Source organism: Hydra vulgaris, chromosome 11 (genome assembly GCF_038396675.1).
Source record: "Hydra vulgaris chromosome 11, alternate assembly HydraT2T_AEP".
NCBI lineage: Eukaryota > Metazoa > Cnidaria > Hydrozoa > Anthoathecata > Hydridae > Hydra > Hydra vulgaris.
In genome coordinates, this window is record NC_088930.1 from 51318207 (window position 1) to 51338970 (window position 20764).

At 26.5% G+C, this 20764-nt stretch overlaps 1 protein-coding gene and 1 non-coding gene across 2 annotated transcripts; one reads left to right on the forward strand and one right to left on the reverse strand.

The window, feature by feature from the left end:
- The first annotated feature begins 614 nt into the window (after window positions 1-614).
- On the forward strand, window positions 615-2229 carry LOC100207805 (fucose mutarotase). The gene is made up of 2 exons (XM_065809152.1): window positions 615-819; window positions 1827-2229. The coding sequence occupies exons 1-2, from the start codon at window positions 676-678 to the stop codon at window positions 2145-2147; spliced, it is 465 nt and encodes a 154-aa protein (XP_065665224.1). The 5' UTR covers window positions 615-675; the 3' UTR covers window positions 2148-2229.
- Window positions 2230-17874: 15645 nt separating this feature from the next.
- On the reverse strand, window positions 17875-19162 carry LOC100200643 (uncharacterized). The gene is made up of 2 exons (XR_010641545.1): window positions 18940-19162; window positions 17875-18866 (listed from the first exon to the last, which is right to left on the reverse strand). It is a non-coding gene; the product is annotated as an uncharacterized LOC100200643 (transcript).
- Window positions 19163-20764: the final 1602 nt, after the last annotated feature.

Consider the following 20764-nt stretch of genomic DNA (forward strand, 5'->3'; position numbering starts at 1 on the left):
AAATTTTGAATGAAATATTTTAAACAATATTTTTTAAATTATTATCAAATTAGGTTTTTTTACTTTTATATTATTTTGTTTTTAAAATGGGTTTAGTTTTCAAAATTTTTTATTTGTGTTAAAGAAAGAAAAAAAAAATTTTCAGTTTTTTTTTTTTATTCTTCCTTAAGAATTTTATTTTGTAAATTAATTTCTTAATGTTTGAATTTGGGTGTAGACTTTCTTTATAGTAGATATAAAGTCTTTTTATTTACAGAGGTTTTGAAAACTTATTTTATCTAGTTGTTGTGAAGTAAAAATAAATTGAGCGTTTATCGAGTTGATTTTGGTTTAATGTTTCGATAGGGAGAATCTTTATCAGAAGCATAGTTATAAACATAGAAATAAAAACATAGAAATGAAGTTTTGAACAAACTTATATTTAAACTTTTATTTTTGTTTCAGACAACAGTCTTTTTTATATATATGTTTCTTGAATACGAATTAAATAAGTTTTAATTTAGGAAAATAATTGTTTTTATATCAAAATATTTATTACACACACACGCACGCACGCACACACACTTAATACACGCACGCACACACACATTAAAAACATAATCAAAAGAAAGTCTAATTGAGTATGTAAATGTCAAATTATCTATTTGTTAATAGAAGATATAATCATAATTTAATATGGTAATGCTAAAAGGAATTCCGAGTATTTTATCTCCTGAACTTCTATTGGTTTTGGCCAAAATGGGACATGGTGACGAAATAGTACTTGCCGATGCGAACTTTCCTAGTGCCTCAGTCTGCAAGTCCAATGGCGCTGAACTTGTAAGTATTGAATTTTAAATTTAATTGATTTGTTGAGATTTTGGTTTATTTTACTAGTTTGATGTATCATATTTATGATTGGTACATCGTTATGATAGGCTTAACCCGGTTACCGTCCCAACAGAATGCCATTGTTTTAACGCAGACCCAATAACTCATAAGAAAATTTCAATAACACTGATAAACAAATAAAATTTTATTGTGCACATCTTGTTAACTAGGCGGTTTTCTAAAACAAATTAAATATGCTGATTTCAAATATGCAAACCATTTTTCACCATCACGTCGAGTTGTAAAGATATTTGGGTTCAAATCTTTAGTATTTAAGTTAAAGTCCCTAATATTGTCGAAAAAAAAGTTATTCAAAAGTATGTCAACCTGGGTCTCAAAAGAAGCGTATTTTCATAGAGATTTTAAAAATGGTATTTGTTTGTAATAAAAATAAGTACTTTTTGTATTATTGCTGAGAAACATTTTGTTAAAATTTTTTTTAAAGTCTTTAGCATTTTTTCACATAATTTTTTTTGTTAATAAATTTTAAGTAAAAATATTTATCTTTTCTAAAATCTCTATGAAAATACGCTTCTTTTGAGACCCAGGTTGACATACTTTTAAATAACTTTTTTTTCGACAATATTAGAGACTTTACCTTAAATACTAAAGATTTGAACCCAAATATCTTTACAACTTGACGTGATGGTGAAAAATGGTTTGCATATTTGAAATCAGCATATTTAATTTGTTTTAAAAAACCACCTAGTTAACAAGATGTGCACAATAAAATTTTATTTGTTTATCAGTGTAATTTACCGAGTTATCCACATTATATATAAACGATTGTGTTACTTTTTCTATTGTTTTATACATGTTCATGTTTTTAGTATATTTAAACATTTATGTTTTACAAAAAGTTACATATATATTTACATGTTTACCAAATGATTCTTTGATCAATGATAAAATTTTAAACCATTGCCGTACTTGAACCCTTTTTTTTTTAATTTTAGATTCGAGCTGATGGCCTTGGTTGCACAGAACTCCTAAAAGCTGTATTAGAGCTTCTACCATTAGACACGTATGTCGATGCTCCTGTGTTTCTAATGGAAAGAACTCCTTCTGACAAAAACATTGATTTAAAAACACCTATTTGGGATGAATTCAAAAATGTAGTAAATAATGCGGAACAGCGTCATGTTTGTATTAAGTTTGTAGAAAGGTTTGATTTCTACGAGCAAGCAAAGAAAGCATATGCTGTTGTTGCAACGGGCGAAAAAGCTCTTTATGGCAACATTATCTTAAAAAAAGGAGTAATAAAAACATCCAATTAAATTATTTACATTATCTTTTACATTTTCTCTATCAAACGTGTATTAAAAGTACCGGAACCAAAAAAAAAATATAGTTTCTTGATTTTTTTTCTGTACAAACGGTGTTTTTGTATTTTAAAATGTTACCACCATATGATTCAAGTTTTTTTGATAAATTTTAAAATTTAAGTTTTCTGAAAATTTTCAAATTATTCTATAGAATGTTTTATGTTTTGTTACAAAATCTTTAACAATAAATTTTTATTTTTGTGTTAAAGAATCTAACTTAATTGCTTATAAAAAATATGCTTAGTTATAATATTCAAAGAAAAAAAGTAAAATATTGACATTAATTGAATTAAATTTTAAAAAATCATTGAAATAAAAGTTTTTAATGTTATTTGCGCTTTATGCTTAAATCTAAAAACAATCTATCTATACCCTGTACTCAACGCCGTTAATGCAAGTTCTCGAACTTTTTTGTCTTGTTTGTTCTCGGTGATAACAAACATACTTTTTTTCCGGTCTGCAACATTTGTTAAGATATTGTTTAAAACTTAACATATCTTTTGCGATGTAGTAAAAAAATATGTAGTAAAGAAACGCAATATTTTGTTGAATATATATATATTTTTTGTTTAACTTTACTTAATTATTAGAAGTAATCTATTTTTTTATATCATGAATAAAAATTCATTTTTGATAACAATAATAAATCCTTATATAATATAATAATCCTAATATAATATAAAATTAATAATGTTATTAAATAATGCTATATATCATATATACATATGTATATACTATATATCATCACATATACATAATAATACTATATATATGTATATATATATATATATATATATATTTATATATATTTATATATATATATATATATATATGATTGTGTACTTGACTGTACATACAATGGCTATGTACTACATAATGGTAATGTTGCAAACACATTATAAACATATTTTTTATAATATTTAAGTTCTTTTATAATAAAATAATAATAACATTAGATGTTGTTATTAAGAATAATAGTATTATTTATATAACTGTTTTTAATACTAATTTGAAAAACTTTGATATTATTAAATCAAAATTATATCTAGTGGTATAATACTAATTCTAGATATATTTCCAGTGTTAAAAATATGAAAATATTGAAGTGTGTCTAAATAAAAAACATTTGCATTAACTGTGATTTTATAAGCAGGAATTTTGTGTTTGTTTTCCAAACAATGTTTTCAGCATTTTTCTAAGCACTCTGACTGTTGTTGCATTGAGGAGGAACGAAAATGGGAAAATGTTTTTTTCGAATTATTGGGGTAGTTTATATCAAAGAATACTACTCCATCTTCAACTTCTTTCCACCATACATTAATGCCTTCTACTAAATAGTCAGCTGATTTTTCTAAAAGTTTTTTATATTCATTGCTATTCTTTTCAATCCAAGTAAATGATATTTTTGTGTCATTAAATAGACTATGTAATGGTTGGTAGAATTTGTGAAGTATTGAAACGCCATCACATAACTTTTTTCCTTCCTTTAAATATTTTTTTGCTTGGTTTCGGATTATTGCATTAAAAATAACATTATCTGAATGATGATTAGAAGATGTTTTTGTAGACAGTTTCAAATTTTGAAACATTGCTTCTTCTTTTTCCACATTAGACGTACGACCTGCAAACAATCTATACTGTAGTGGAGCATGGGATGTGATTGAGTGATAGTATGCACCAAAGAATTTTCGCTTGTTATTTTTGGCAATTCATCAAATATATTTATAATATGGTTTGAAATATCATGCATTGGTTCATTATTTAAAATTTTATAGTGTAAAAGATTTAGTTGTGTTAAAGAAAAACCTGGTTTTTTAAAAAGAAGGGCAGGCAATCCTTGCACTCCATGCATTTCATTTGCCAATAGCTCCTTTAATTTTTTGACAGATGTATTTAATGGAAATTGAATATTTCTTTCATAAAGCTCTCGTTCAATCTGATTTTTTTTTAGACATGAATATAATTTTGTTTTTCCTTGGTTTACTGCCAGCTGTGAGTTGTTACTTGCATTTATATGGTCTATACGATTTTTAAAGGAAGTGTATGGGAAGCTTAGTGATATAGATATATTATTAGAAAGATCTGCATGCATGTTGCATGCCCAACAAAAATAATTACCACCCTTCTGATGACCAGCTTCCAGTTGTGCTGCTGGATTGTCACCTTTGAATATTTGTGCAACATCTAAAATAGGTGTTCCCTTGAATTCTAAGGGATCGCTCAATTGCAAAATGTCATTAATCCTGTCATCGCTATACAAAAGTTGCTGGTCATTGGAAGGACATCTACCAAGTATGTATAAATAAGACTTTTCGACCTCTGATTGAACATTTATATTCTCTCCATACTTTTGTTTATATTCAAAGCTACTTAAAAATATGGCTGTATCATACATTACGCTAACAGTAACAAGAAAGTGAGTGTGATTAGATATACTGGAGCAATCATACCAAAACATTAAATTCCTTGTTCTTTCATAAGTTTTAAGTATATTTATCAGCTCTTTTTTAGTTAGAGTGTCATATTCATCTTTATATTCCTGAATTCAAGAGCATCAACAATTTGCCTTTGAGAAAGTGCTTCTAGTTCATTATCGTTTTGAACTTTCATAAAAATCTCATGGTCTTTGAACATATTTAGTCTTATATCTTTCAAGGAAATTTTTCTGCCTTCAATATGAACCTCTTTTTTTGTAATTGTTTGATTTTCAGATGATATAAATACTTTTTCATATCTTTGGGGTACAATCTTTTCCCCTGAATTATATGTTCCATCGTCTATTTTTTTTTTTGAGTTGCTGCTTTATTTTTTTATTAGTTGGTTCGCATGGCAAAGATATATCTCTGATGTATGGCATGTTAACCTATAAATGAGTTTAAACATGAATGATTAATAAAATTTGAAAAGTTTAACTTATTAATGATAAGTGAAGGAAAGGTAATAAATATCTCCGTTTTTTTCTTCTATACTGTATATTATTAATATTAGTGCCATCAGGGTATGTATTGTCTGATATTTTTCTTTTTAGATTTAGTCTTTTTAGATCACAGTTCATAGATTCTAAAAGTCTTTTCAGTACTTGGCCTCTGTTTGCGGGTGTAATACCTAAAAATTATTTTGTTTAAAATTCTTGTTTTTTATTGGTACTTATTACTGTTAAAATGGTTAAACTAGTTTATTAGCATAATACATTTATTATTGGTTTATTATTTTTGTAAATATACTATATCGCAGACATTTAAACTATTACCTTTTTTGTTTGTCACAGAAAATTTACGTGCTAGTTCAGAAAAGTTTATTTTAAAACCATTAGGGTAGGATGAAATTACATCCAAACACTCAACTTGTTTCCAGGAATATTTCTCAACAGAACCGACAGGGTTTTTTGCTTTTTTCTCTCCCTAAATTAGTGGTAGAAAAAAAAAAACTTTGTATAAGTCTCACTATATGCACCTTTCAATCCTTAATCCTTCTCTGTAGTATGCTAGAAGGTATATAACATAACTACATAAGGAATGGCTAGTACTTCTCTGTACTTAGAACACATTTGTCATATGGATTGTTAAACGAGCTCTGTGAGTGTTTTCACATCTCGTAGGTTCCTTCTAGATGTGAATAGAGTTTTAAAGTATGTGTGTATATATGAATATATGTATATATATATATATATATATATATATATATATATATATATATATATATATATATATATATATATATTGAAATATACAACTTGAAATTATAATACCAAGGCCATCTGTTGCATTTAATTAATACACATTAATTAAATGTCCAAATTATAAAAAATTCATACATCATTTATAATTAATGATCATTTGAGCTGGTAAGAACTATAATGGTGTAAGTTAAATTTTCTTCTATTTGATATATATTAGGTTTTATTAGATTCTTTATTTGGTTTATGTAGAAAAATCCCTACATACTACTTTACCCAGGGATTACTGGATGAACTAATGACTTATGCCAGTCCTAAATTTAACATAATGACGCATTGTAATTATAAATATTGACTTAATTCAAATCTGTTTTGATGTTATACTATTCTTTTTTTAACCAACTCATTTGCTTGTACTTGACTTACATTTTTTATAGCTGATAGTTTTAATATTCTTCTTTTTTTCGCATTTTTTTGTGTTTCAAAACTATGGGTTAGGCGGAGCTTATCTCTATTGCTTAATGATACAGGAACACCAAATGCCGTAAAAAAGTTAATTTTTTATTATACTTTGTGTTATATACATATATTATACATGTAAAACAAAGTGAGAGAGAGTACATTCTCTCTCTCTCTCTCTCTCTCTCTCTCTCTCTCTCTCTCTCTCTCTCTCTCTCTCTCTCTCTTGAGGTTTCTTTCCATTGATTTTCAATATCATTTTTTATTTTATTTGCATCATATCTGTGTTTTTTATTTTGTGGATTAGGTATATTGATTTTCATAGCCTTTGTGAATGTGGTGGAAAATGTTTTATTAAAATCCTGCTCTAGTTTGTTCAGTCCTTTATGAGTTGCGATTGAAAGTTTTTTCTGCCTATACATTCCTCTTTTTTCTTCTTTATATTTGAACCTTTTACATTTGGCAGGAAATATTTCTAACACTAATTTTAATCTTTTGTTAGCTATTCATCCTTGACAGTTAAAAAGGCTTTGAAGCATTTTTAAGCATCCTAAATTATTAAATCTTACTTTGGAAAAGGTAAGCAAAATATCTTTCAAAGACAATTTTGACCTGGTCTTCCCTAAGTTTTTTAAATGTTTAACAATAATCCGGCCTTTTCTTTTTATTTGTTCATAGCTAAAGTGAAATGTAGGATTTTTTTCAATATAAATTTTGTATTGATGATTTAGCACTCTTGATCTAAAAACTTTATAATTTTCATTTACTAAATGTTTGATTCTATGTTTTTCAGTTAAAGCTATATATACTGCAACTTTAGAGAAACCGCAAGTTAAAAGATCAGCAATTGACAGCTCTGACATAACAAAAAATTGAGTTAATTTTATTATAAATCTGTTGCTTACTTGTATTCTAAATTTGGTTAAGTAAATTTAAATTCTGCCCGCTATTTTACATGTTTACATTAATCTATGGTAATTTAAAGACCGGAATTTTAGTAAAATAGTTTTATGGCATTATAAAATAGGGGTGGCTCATATCACAGTAATGTTTAAATTTTGAGCTTAGACTTTTAAATAAACATTAAGAGGTTTAACTTTAAAAGTCTAACTGGTCGTATGTCAATTTGTGTGTTCTTCACACTCAAATTAATAAAAACTTTCATATAAAATGGAAAAAACAGATTTTAAACTTGAAATAACTAATTTTTTTCGACCTTTAATATGTTTGCAGACATATGACTGGTTAGAAATTAAACATATAACTTAAAACTTGTTTGAAAAAGTTGTTTTCTAAATTTAATGTTTTATCTTCATTGAGCGCAGCACCATTTTATACCAAAATATGGTTCATCAACCATAAAGAAAAATTTTATATCTAAACTTTAGTAATTTAAAAAAAAGTTAACTTTGTTTGATTTTAGACAAATTAAAGCGCTCGGGGAAAAAAAAATAATTAAAAAAAATAAATTATTTGGGCTTAAAAAATGCAGTCAAACATAACCTTTTTATAAAAACGCAAAACTCGTGTATTTTCCAGAACATGCATTAACGGCGTTGAGTATGTTTTCATAAATTATATACCGAAAAAGAAAAAACTGAATGCAATTTACGAAATGATAACGATATTCGTCAATCAGTTTATAAAACTAATTTTTTGAAAATATCGTATTTCATTTCGAGAAACTTTACTTTGAATAAAATAGCTTTAAAAAAATTTGACTTTTCTGAAAAATTTATCAATCACTCTTTCAAAAAAAATCTTAATAAAGTCATTTTTTTATTAGATGTGTTGGTATTCTTTTAACTTTCAACACTGTATTGATAAAACTTGTAAATTTAACTATTTGTTGTTTTAATTGCTATTTTACACTTTTTCCTAAATATATCTTAACACTGTATAACACATAATATACTCTAATCTATAATGTATAAATTTGAGTTTATTAAGTTTTTGTAATTTTTAGTATAATTAAGTTACTTTTCTCATTTTTTTGCATCCACAAATAAATATGTTAAATTTACGGCTCGAGCATCAAAATTCTTTCGCAAAGTACAGCTAGTTGATGTACAGCCAGTTACTTGGACTAAATGTACCTACTTGATACCAAGAATCAAACAATGGTTAGTTTTACATTGTTTCTTCAACATAAATTATGTCGTCAGAAAACTAAACAATCATCAATTAAATCATCAATACGTCCAAACTTAATTTTAATTCATTTTTGTTTTGAAAAATATTTCCCAAGAATATTAGAAGCTTCATTACAACGAAAGATTTTAAAGTTTTTTATTATAGCCTTAAGAAGAAATAAGGAAAAGCTATTTTCCACTGAATACTTTGCAATTGCAATTCTGAAAAAAGCAGACATCGATAATAAACGACGTAATAGACTTTTTCTTATTCTCTTTTTTGTAAGTTTCTCCTTGGCAGCATCAGAATATGAATTAATTGATAAAACTGGGGAAACAACAAGAATTTTTACAATTGCTTGATTCCATTGACATTGTAAGTCAACAAAATGCCACATGTCATTGTGCCTTGTAGGACTTGCTTTCATTGACAAAAGCTGAGAAAACATATTTTTGGCTTTGAACACCCTCCACCTTGGGACAATTTGCTGGGTCGAAACTAGGGATTTGTGCCTTAAAAAAAGTCTTTATCTTAGGTAGATACTAACTGGATCCGGCTGTAATTTTTAGAAGATCTAGCCATAAACTTTAGTAGTAAGCAGAAATTTAAAAGTTTACGAGCAGAATAATTTTCTAGTTAAATTACTAAAGAGAGAACTTTCTAGAGACATGTCCTACTTCAGAGACATATCCTACCTTACAACTTTATTGAGCAGTCATAGCATTACCAAGTAAGTCAATAACAACCCAAGGTTTATGATTAGAAACTGTTGGTATATACGAAGATTAAACATTAGATTTTAATGTCATAACATCTTGACTTTTATTTAAGCAACAGTTTGTACAGAATATTTTCGAAAAAACTTCTGAATTTCTAATGACTTACAAATGGTGAAGCAATAGCTGACGTATTAAATAATAGCTTCAACTCAGTTTTGTTCATGAAGATAAAGGTAACACACCAGTTATTATATCAATATTATATCAATTATATCAATAACTGATAAAACTTTACAATTAGATATAGATAATGTAATCACGCGTCATTCAATTGAGAAAAAATTAAAACAATTAGATATCAATAAATCGGTTGGTGTAAATAGAGTTTTTTTGTTTTGTTCTTTGTAACAATATTTATTACAATTTAAATAAACAAAACTTTATTACAATAATAAAAGTTAACTATTCAAGATATCGTTAAGAAACAAATAATAAAAATAAATATAAAGAACGCGGTTAGTCCACACATCTTGAATAAATGCCATATTACTATTTGTAAACCTCTGCTTCTAATGTACAAAAAATCATTGATGGAACAAAACTACCCAATTTATGGAAATCACCAAATATCTCACCATTATTTAAAAAAGGTGATAAAACCAATGCATCAAATTATCGACTAATTTCACTAACATCGCTCCCATGTATAATTTTGAATCACTAATTAAAGATGAAATTTTTGATTATCTAATAACAAATGGTTTATTAAATGAAAATCAGCACGGTTTCGTAAAAAGTAAAAGCTGTGTAACTAACTTATTTAAAACTTTAGATATCATAACAAACGTTTTAGAAGCTGGTTATTCAATCAATATGCTGTATTTGGATTTTGCCAAAGCCTTTGATAAAGTGCCACAATCACGTTTGATCAACAAATTAAAATCATATGGTATCGTTGTCAATGTTCTGAATTGGATTGAAAAGTTTTTAAGAATAGAAAACAAAGAGTCGTTCTCGGAGATTGCACATCAAAATGGTTACAAGTTGTCAGTTTCGTGCCACAGGGATCAGTTTTAGGACCGTTACTGTTCCTAATATTTATCAACGATCTACCGGATCAGGTCAATAACAAGATAAAACTATATGCCGACGATAGTAAATCATAAACATCATAAAGAATGCTAGTGACAATGAGAAATTACAATTAGATATAGACAAAATTATGACATGGTCCTCCACTTGGTTAACAAAATTGAATTTTGAAAAATGTAAAGTTATACATATGGCTAAAAATAATCCAAATAGAGCGTATATAATGCATGATATTGACACCGGACACTACCATACCATATCTAGTACGGAAGATGAAAGAGACCTAGGTATAGTAATACAATCAGATCTAAAATGACAAACTCAAGTTAGCTCAGCTGTTGGTAAAGTAAATATGATGCTAGATATTATAAAATGGACATTTAAATATTTTGATAGCAATATGGTAAAAAAGTTATATACAACTTTCTTTCGTCCACACCGGAGATTTGCTTTTCATGCTTGGTGTCCTTACTTAAGACAAGACATCGATAAAATTGAAAAAGTCCAAAGAAGAGCCACTAGATAGCACCGGCGTTGAAGAAATTACCATATGACAGAAGATTAAAGATCATGCAACTAACAACTCTAGAAGAGCGTCAAATACGTGGTGGTTTAATCCTGCAATATAAAATTCAATATGGCTACGATAAAATCAATTGGGTTTCCCAGTAAAATTACACCGAGTCACAATAGGCCCCTCGTGTGAGACAACACAAATATAAATTGAAAAAGCTATTCTGCAAAAACACTCATATATACAATTTTTTCGCAAATCGTATATTTCACACGCTGAATAATCTGCCGAATGATATAATAGAAGTCGAGTCAATAAATCTATTCAAAAATAAACTAGACATTTCAAAGATTTGCAAAAACTTTTTATTAAAACAAAAATTAAAAATAATAACATAACAGTAAACACCTATTTAGTCAAAAACTGATACAGTGCAATATCTACTGTTATTGCACTGCCCAACTGATTTAAAAACAGTTTTCCCAGCTATCATTTATTATTATTATTATTATTATTATTATTATTATTATTATTATTATTATTATTATAACTTTTTATAGCTTCAGGAGAATAGATGCGTAAACAAAGTGGAAAACATTCTAATGCTAATTAATTATATATTATATTTGTGTCCTACGGGTAAAAATGAGGTAAAATCGTGGTTAAACTATGTGTCCGGGGTTACCCTCCAATTTTGAAACATATATATATATATATATATATATATATATATATATATATATATATATATATATATATATATATATATATATATATATATATATATATATATATATATATATATATATTGCTATATTACAATAGGGTATCGCTATAGTACAATAGGGTGTTGCTATATAACAGTTTTAACATTAATAGCTCCATAAAAAAATATATTTTTAAAAATGGGTTGTACTTATATAATGGGTGAAATTGAGCAATCGGATTTTTTAAGTGCTGACTTAAGGTGGTAGCAGGGGAAAAAAGAGGCATTTTTTGAAATTTTTTGAAAATTTCAAAAAGTATATTTTTGAAAACATTAGGGTGTCTTTTTTCATGGAAACTTGATGTCATATAAAAAATCTTATGCATTCAAGCAAAATTCGCCCTTCTAGATAAAACTGTTTGAGTTCTATGGCCATAGCAACCACCTTAGCAACGACTATTTTTGATGTATTTCAGGATGGAAACCTGATCTAGGCATCTAGTTTTCACCTTAATTTAAGGCTTAAGGCTTCTTTTTGTTTTTTTAAACGTTTTTTCTTTATTCAGTCTATAAGCTATACACTGAAGCCCCTAAAACCGTTCTTTTATCAAAGAAAATGGGTCTTGCCCAGTTTTTTAATGTTTCATGCACTGAATGTGATTGGAAAATAACATTTTGTTCTTCAAAAGAATGCAGTAGATTGCAGTCTACTTCAGGGAGAAAGATTTTTGAAATAAATATTCAAACTAGGCTTAGAAAATGGATATTTTACTATAGAAGGCTTAAGAAAATCTGATATTCAGCGTGTCAAGCAGTTTGAAAAAAGTCAACCAGCTCAGTAAAACAAAGAAGAAAAAAACTTCTTGTAATCAGAAAAGGTTTTAATAATAAAAATAAACTTGAGGAAGAATAGACATATGCTAGTGGAGCATTTTAATTTGTTTTTTTGAGTTTTAATGTTTTATTTTCTTTTATTTGATTTTTTGATTAGATTTTTCTTGACTTTAATTTTTTACGATGTTAGTGGTCTCTCAACAAGGATAACTTTTGATTGGACAAAGCTGATGAGCTGAAATTTTTTATGGTGTTACCTAGTTCTATTTAGAGTGTTCTGAGCGAAGCACTTTTTAAAATTTTATAAAAACAAGGCTAGCAATATGACTTTTACATAAAAATATATTTCTTTTATATGAAATTTAAAGTTTGACAGTGAACCTGGCGCGATTGAAAAATAATTATTTTTTTCTGGCTCGCTCAGAACATTGTATTACTAATAAAGATTGCAATTTTAAAATTTCAAGAGATTCTGATTATTTTTCACTAAGTTATCTTTGTTGGAATAAACATATCAAAATAGGTCAAAAATCTGTTTATGACGTGTATAATTAATGACGTCATCATTAAATTTTTATGCAATTAGTGTTAATTGCTTTTTTTTTAATAGTATATACCATTAAAATAAAATATTTTTAATTATTTCAATTTTTTGAAAAAAAAAGTGTTTTTCCCCTGCTACCACCTTAAGTAAGTTAAAATTATAGATAGAAAAAAAAAATTAAAAAAATTTTTTTTTTTTTGATTAGTAACTTAAATGAACTTAATGACTTTGGCATACATTTGAATCTTTTTTGATAAATATTCCATATATCTGGTCTTCGATATGCGATGCTATATTCAGTACAATTCTTAAAGTTTTGAGGCAGTTTATGTGTTACTTACATTTGTTCTCAGATAATAGTTTTGATTTATTTCAAACTTGTTATTAAAGTTTGCAGAAGAAAGATTATTGTCGAATTGATACATAAAAATTAAATGCTGAAAGATATTTATTTCAGGTTTAGCGTGTTTACGCTTATTTTTAGAGTAAATGATTCTGGATGCATGTTTTGTAAGCTATAAATTTTTTTAAGTTTTGATGGTTGATTACTTCCCCATGACAATGCAATAAATAAATGTACATTTACTTGACTAATGATTTTAACATAGATATTCAAAAAATAAATAATGATTCTTATGCTAAACGGTAGTAGTGTAGTTAGTGTAGTTAGTGTTGCGTGGTTGAAGTACTCTTCAACCACGCAATTATTGGTAATATTATCTCTTATAGTTGCATGAACTGTAAAACCAAAAGTGGCATATTAAAACCAGCATTAGCGACCTCACTCTCTAAATACTTTTATAACTTACTCTTTAGTTCCTGAAGGTAAAAATTCCTTTTCAACTTATGTAAGACAAATAAACAACTAATCTATTATAAAATTTTGTGAATTATTAACAGAAAATGATTGGAATCTTTTAACTGAGTGCAATAAGACTACTGTCCATACAACTAATTTTACGGTTTTTTAAAAAATACAAAAGATCCCTTTCAAAACTTAAAAAACTAATATTTCTAAAAACTCTAATAGCCCGTGGATGACCAATGGTCTTAGAAAATCATCTAGAAAAAAACAAAGGCTCTATGAATAATATTCAAAAAAATGAAACATATAACAATAAAATTGAATACAAAAAATATAAAAATTGTTTTTAAAGATTACAAAAGCAAATAAAAATAAATTATTCTTCTAATCTCTTAAAATATTTAATAGGAAATAGTAGAAAGACATAGGAAGTAATTAAAGTTACTGTAAAAAATTAATAATAAAACACCGGTTTTCCAAAAAAAACAAAGCTAAACATGAACCAAAATATATTTGGTAAGAAAGAAATTACTGAAAACTTTAAAAAATTTTTATAAAATTAGGAAAAAACTTAGCAGCAGGTATAACTGGAAACAAAACGCTCCAATCCAATTTAAAAAAAACTCACTATGTGATGGATGAGTCGGAACTATCTGTAAATGAACTTCAGGCATCTTTTAATGCATTTAAAATAAATTAAAGTACAGGGCTTGACGATATCAACGTTAATGTTCTAAAAGCTGTTTTGTTGTTTTAAATAGCCTTTTTATATCTTCAATCTTTCAATAACAATAGGTATTTTATTATGTCAATTAAAAATAGCAAGAGTAGCTCCCTAAGCCAGTCAACTGGCGCTCCCTAAGCCAGTCAACTGGCGCTCCCTAAGCCGGTCAACTAGCGCTCCCTAAGCCGGTCAACTGGCGCTCCCTAAGCCAGTCAACTGGCGCTCCCTAAGCCGGTCAACTAGCGCCCTTTAAAATATAAGTTTCTCATTACAAACTTCTGTGTTTGTTTTAAACGGAAATAGAAAACTAGGTAACAGCAAACCATCGCTTACATACCTGCTTTAAAAATTTACACACATTTACAACAGAAAACAAAACGGAGATGTTTTGTTCAAAGAAAATATCTCTTATAATCAAAATGAGCATAGTCAATGGATTTTAAACATCATTCGGTGTTTCAATTCTACTATGGCTGAAAAGTGACAGATGTTCATAAAACTACATTAACATTGCAAACAGTAAACGACATTTTTTATTAAAAGAGAAAAACAAAAACTTATAAATTAATCGATTTTAACATTGTGGAGCAATTTAGATTTGTTTTATGTGTTAAAAATCTTTTTGGAAAAAACCTGTCTGGCACCCCCTCCCCCTTCTTAAAACTTACTCGCGTTGGCCCTACTTTCAAAGAAGCGTATGCATCAATATCTCCAACAATCACGACTGAACTAAAAATTCATTCCTAATAGAGAAATAGATGACATCATGGTTTCCTAACTTGTCTATTCTCTACAAAATTGGCTTGAGTCTTATTTTAACATCTGCTTACGATGAGAGAAATTTCAGCAGAGTACAGTGTTGGCAAATAAATTGAAATCAGTCACAAATAACCAAACTTTTGACAAATCATTTTTATTTACTCCCAAAATTCTCTAACACCAACTTTACTAGCAATATCCTTCCTCTAAAATATTAATTCTTTTTTTAAAAATATTAATTCTTTTTTTAAGAACTTCAACTTTAGCTCGCTTTCTTGTAATAAGATTGTCCCTATTTACCATTACAACTAATTAAATAAAACTATCAAAATCACGCACATGTCTTGATTTATCAATAAACTTTGTTTATTTTTTTTCGTGCCCATAAGTAATATAAATTAAAAATAAACCTTTTCGAGGTTTATTCTTAATTTATTAACATATGTGCAAATAAATCTCAAAAAAAATTTTGAGATTTATTTGTGCTTAAGTAACTCTTAAAATATTTAATTTTAATTTTTAATTTTTTTTATTTTCATTTGATTTATATAAGGGCTCTATGAAAAGATTGCGATGACGTACTGCCATATTCATCTTCTTTGAGTCCCTGTCAGTTTAATTCTTTATTTTATAAAGATCATTGTAAAAAAGAAAGTTTTATATTTTACATTGTATTTAAAAAAACGGTGCTTGTCGAAAAGATTTTACTGTCTTCACCGTTCTACGGACATATTATATATTATATATTAAGTTTCTAATAAAAAAAAAAAATTTAATTTGAGATTTATTGGTGCTTAAGTAACTCTTAAGATATATATATATATATATATATATATATATACATATATATATATATATATATATATATATATATATATATATATATATATATATATATATATATATATTCTTTTAGAACATTAAGCACTCTGTTTGTAGAATACACTAACATAATTTACATATATATATATATATATATATATATATATATATATATATATATATATATATATATATATATATATATATATATATATATATATATATATGTTGATTATTTATTGTTAAAGATCAAAATAAATAAAACAAATTAAAAAAAGTGCTTTTTAATGAATTTTAAAAACATCTTTTTTGAGTTTTTATCAAACACGTCAAAATTACCATTACGTCACCATTAGGTCTATAAAAAGCAGTTATAAAAATATTTTTGATTTTTTTGTTGATAATTTCAACTGTTAATGACTCACAATCAGTGTCATTGACACTGAGGTTTAGTGATTTTCTAATAGTAAAAAAATCAGGAATAAATATTTTTAATTCTCATAAATAATCTTTAAATATTTTTTTTAAAATATATTATTTTTTAATTTTGATTTGATTTATTATTACCAAGTTTAAGTAAAGAGTTTTTTGAAGTAATATAAACGTTTTTGTTCTTGATTGCTTGATTTTCACTAAATGGTGTTTTTGTTCTTGATTGTTTATTGATACCAGATATTATTTATCAAACAGCTCCTCGTGGAAATTCAATCTTTATATGATCTACAGTAGACGCAAAGCAGAATGTGTCGTTTGAAACCACAGAAAATTGTTGAATAAAAGTCTGACTAAAAACCGAGCTAAACTATTTTTGAAAAACTTGTTATATTTTTTTCAACCTTTCTGTCCACAATTCTTAGACATATGAAGCATATTTTACAGCACATCACTTTTATTAAATTAAATGTTTAATAAATTTTTTTAATAGTTAGAAGTTTTATCTTTAAAAAAATTCTTACATTATCAAAAACATCCTTATATCGTTTTCAACATTATCAGAATATCCTGAAAGGCTTTACATCAAGTAATTATAACTTTTTAAATCAAAAAAATTATTGAATATTTAATGATAGCAGTCCTAGTAACTAAGTTCTAGATGGTGCACACTTATCATTTAAAAATAAATAAAAATAAAATTTGGGGCAATCTAATATACAACAAACATAATAACAATATACTGATTAGAACATAAATTCTATACAGTATATATGAAAAAATTCTAAATATTATCATTCCGAATCTTATAAAATAATTGCTAAACACTAAGTTTGTTACGACAAGCACAGCATTGCCATGAAAAATCTCTTTCCTTCGTTCAAATATATATTGTAAAATAGATAATTGATTATCTATCTTATAATATTGAAGAGAGGAAATTGAATCATTATCTATTATTAGGAGAGATTTATTATTAGATAATTTGTAGGTTTTTTCTTAATTATTAGATAATTATGAAAAAGTTTTTTCTTAATTATTAGATAATTATGGAAAAGTTTTTTCTTAATTATTAGGTAATTATCGGAAGGTTTTTTCTTAAATATTAGATAATTATGGAAAGGTTTTTTCCTAATTTTTAGGTAATTAGATATTAAGATAAAAAGATTATCAAATAATTACTATTATTAGTTTTAACATTAGTGTCGATGATACATTTCAGCGTATAAAATTTGGAAATGGAATGAAAACTTCAAACTTTTACTTATGCATACTTAGCATCTTTTCCTATATACAGCCTGTTCTCGACGACAAGACCTTACGATCTTCTACGTGTCTTTGGTCCTATAATTCTTTTTTTAGTAACAATTATTTGTTGCAAATGTTTATATTTTCATATTTTATTTTGTAATTTTTATGACCTATTAACAAAATGTTTTAAAAACGTAATAAAGCACAACTTTTATATTATTTTAAATGTAAAAAATTATTAGAAACATTTTTTACTTTTTTATTAATTGTGAGGTAAAAAAAAAATATATATGATTTACAAATTAAAAATGAATTGTTTTTTTTTTAGAGCGGCGGCAATTCTTCTCCAACTAACTCATTCACATCATATACCCACCAATCATTTACTAGAGCATATCTTGTCAAAATCCAATGAAAATGATATTGTGACTTGTGAGACTTCATCGCGTTTAATGTTTTGTGCAAATTCCACGAATAAAATAAAGCATTATTAGACGGAGTAGTAAAAAAAGTGTATAACATCTCTAATATTCCTCCGTAATAGCTTAATATATTAACATCAGTTAAAAAAAATCTGCGGTAATTTAATAATGAGCGAACTGTTAAATGAACATCTCTGTGGTTGGGATGACCAGAGCACCCATAAGGACCAAAAGTCAGAATTGATCCTATATTTAGTTTAGATAGTATTCTTTCGAGATCTTTTGCTAGAATTGAAGTATTATTCCATCTAATGGATGGATTGTCGTAAAAGTTATCATCATTAACAAAAAGTACTTCTTCACTTTCTAAGCCCAACTCATTACAGCTGCTGTATAGTTCCTTTTTTCGAGTAGGACCAAGTCCGTAAAAATTTCCTTCAGTCACACACACCACGTACAATTTTATATGTGGTTGCTTTTTCAGCTGCAGGATAGTAGGAGAAAAAAAGATGACCTCATCGTCAGGATGCGCAATAACCAAAGCTACATTGGCTTTTTCTGAGAAATACATTTCCAAAGTTGCTTTGTTTGTGTTATTTAGTATTAATATTGTTAAGAACAAAGAAAATGCTGATATAACAAGAATTTTTTTCCATCTTATATCAAATTTGTTGCTTTTTCTGACTGCACTGCAACTTGTTAGCATATTAAAATTTAATTAAAATTTTTCCGGAGTCAAAACTGTCATCACTATATTTAAAATCTCTTGTACTTTATTGCTTTAATAATAAATATATAAAAATAAAAATAATTGAATAACACAATTTTTCTTGATTACGTATTCAATTTTACCTTTAAACATGCTGACCTTTTCAAAGATTTTTTATTTGCGAATTTAATTACTCTGCGCGTTTGTGAGTATTGGAATTTTTCTGCATGGCTAATTATGAATTGTCGGCCTAATTTCAGCTTCGGTTTTCTTGTATTTTTTGATACTTTTTTGTTTTTTAAATGCTTTATTTTTTTTTTTTTTGATTCACACCAAATCGGTGTTTAAAAAAATAACAATAAAGGTGTGTTAATAAAACTTGATATATGCATGCTAAAATTTATTATGAAACTTATGGTTTCGTTATTTAAACAGCTTATTACATAAATATTATAAAACTCGAAGTTAAGAGTAAATATAACAATTGGTGAAAAGTTTAAACTATTTAATTAGAATTAATGTTTTTATTGTATTAGTGTATTATATTTATATAAATATTAAACTTATATAAAACTTAATGTATTATATAAGTATAATATTTATATAAATTAAAGTTTTACATTTATATAATATGATTTGGTGTAGTCCTAAAAGTTTAGAGACTTAAATACCAACTCTCCATAAAAGTTGAAACTTTAACAAACCTTTAAAGCTCTGAAAAACAGATTGAGTTATTTTCTACAAAACAATGGAGTTATTCATTGAGACAAACTTTTTCTAAAAACCATTTATGGATATGATGAATAAACTAAATAAAGTTAACAAAAGCATATTTTTTTTCATAAACAATGTGTTTCTATGTTAATTTAAAATAAAAAATTGTCTGCAGTTTTTTTTTTTTAAGTTATGTAGATTCGGAGTGTAGCTATCTTTAAAAAAAAAAGACGAGAATTTGATATTTTTAAAGTCGCTATGAAAGGTTGTAGAAAACTTGTCTTTTTATCTCTTATTAAATCAAAACAGTATTAAGTAGAGTGAAGGACCTAGGACCTAGGTTGCAAAAAAAAAAAAAAAAAAGTTCAAACAGGCTAATAATTGTTTTTTTCAGTACTTTTAGAAACGGAAAAAAAAATTCTAGACTACTGAGCTCTTGGATGGTCCTTAAACGTGTTACGAGTCTATTCACTTGGATTGGTCCATAAACGTGTTACGTGTCTATTCATTCGGGTTACATAAAATACCAACAACTTTAAAACATATTATAAATAAATTATATAAATACTTTGGTGGCCTATTACTAAACCTGTCTTAAACCGTAGAATATGATGGTTTTGATTTTTAACCGACAGCTTTTGATTTTTTATAACTACATCTAATTGAAACATAAGTTATTAATTTTTCAACATACTGAGATTTCGATCGACTGAGTTTTCAAAAAGTAAATCTTTTTAAACTTTAATGTGAAGAGCAAATCGTGACATTTTTGTCGCGAATAAAAGCAAAAAACATATTGCAGTAATTTAATTTTTTTAGGAACACTAACAACCAAGTTTTGGCACTTCTCAAGTGTAATTGAGTACCAAACCTTTTTTGTTTATTTATTTTATTTTAATGTTTGTATTACATGATAAAATCTTTTACAGCATGTAAAATCCGTAGAATTATAAATACAAAGTCTAGATTAAAAAAAGAAAAACAATTAAAATACGATGGTACCTGATAGAAGTCATCCCAAAAAAATCCCAATGATCTTATCTCCAAAATAATAACTAACCTCCAAAAAGAAACAATTCTATAATACAAATACACACATTGTATTATAAAATTACATTATATCGTCAGTATACAAGAGAAATGCAGTAAGTCCATTTTTGACAGTATGGGGGTTATTTTTACTACTATTTAGTATTTTAAATTCTCTATCGTTTGATATACCACACAAATTTAATAAATCAATTATTAATGAGT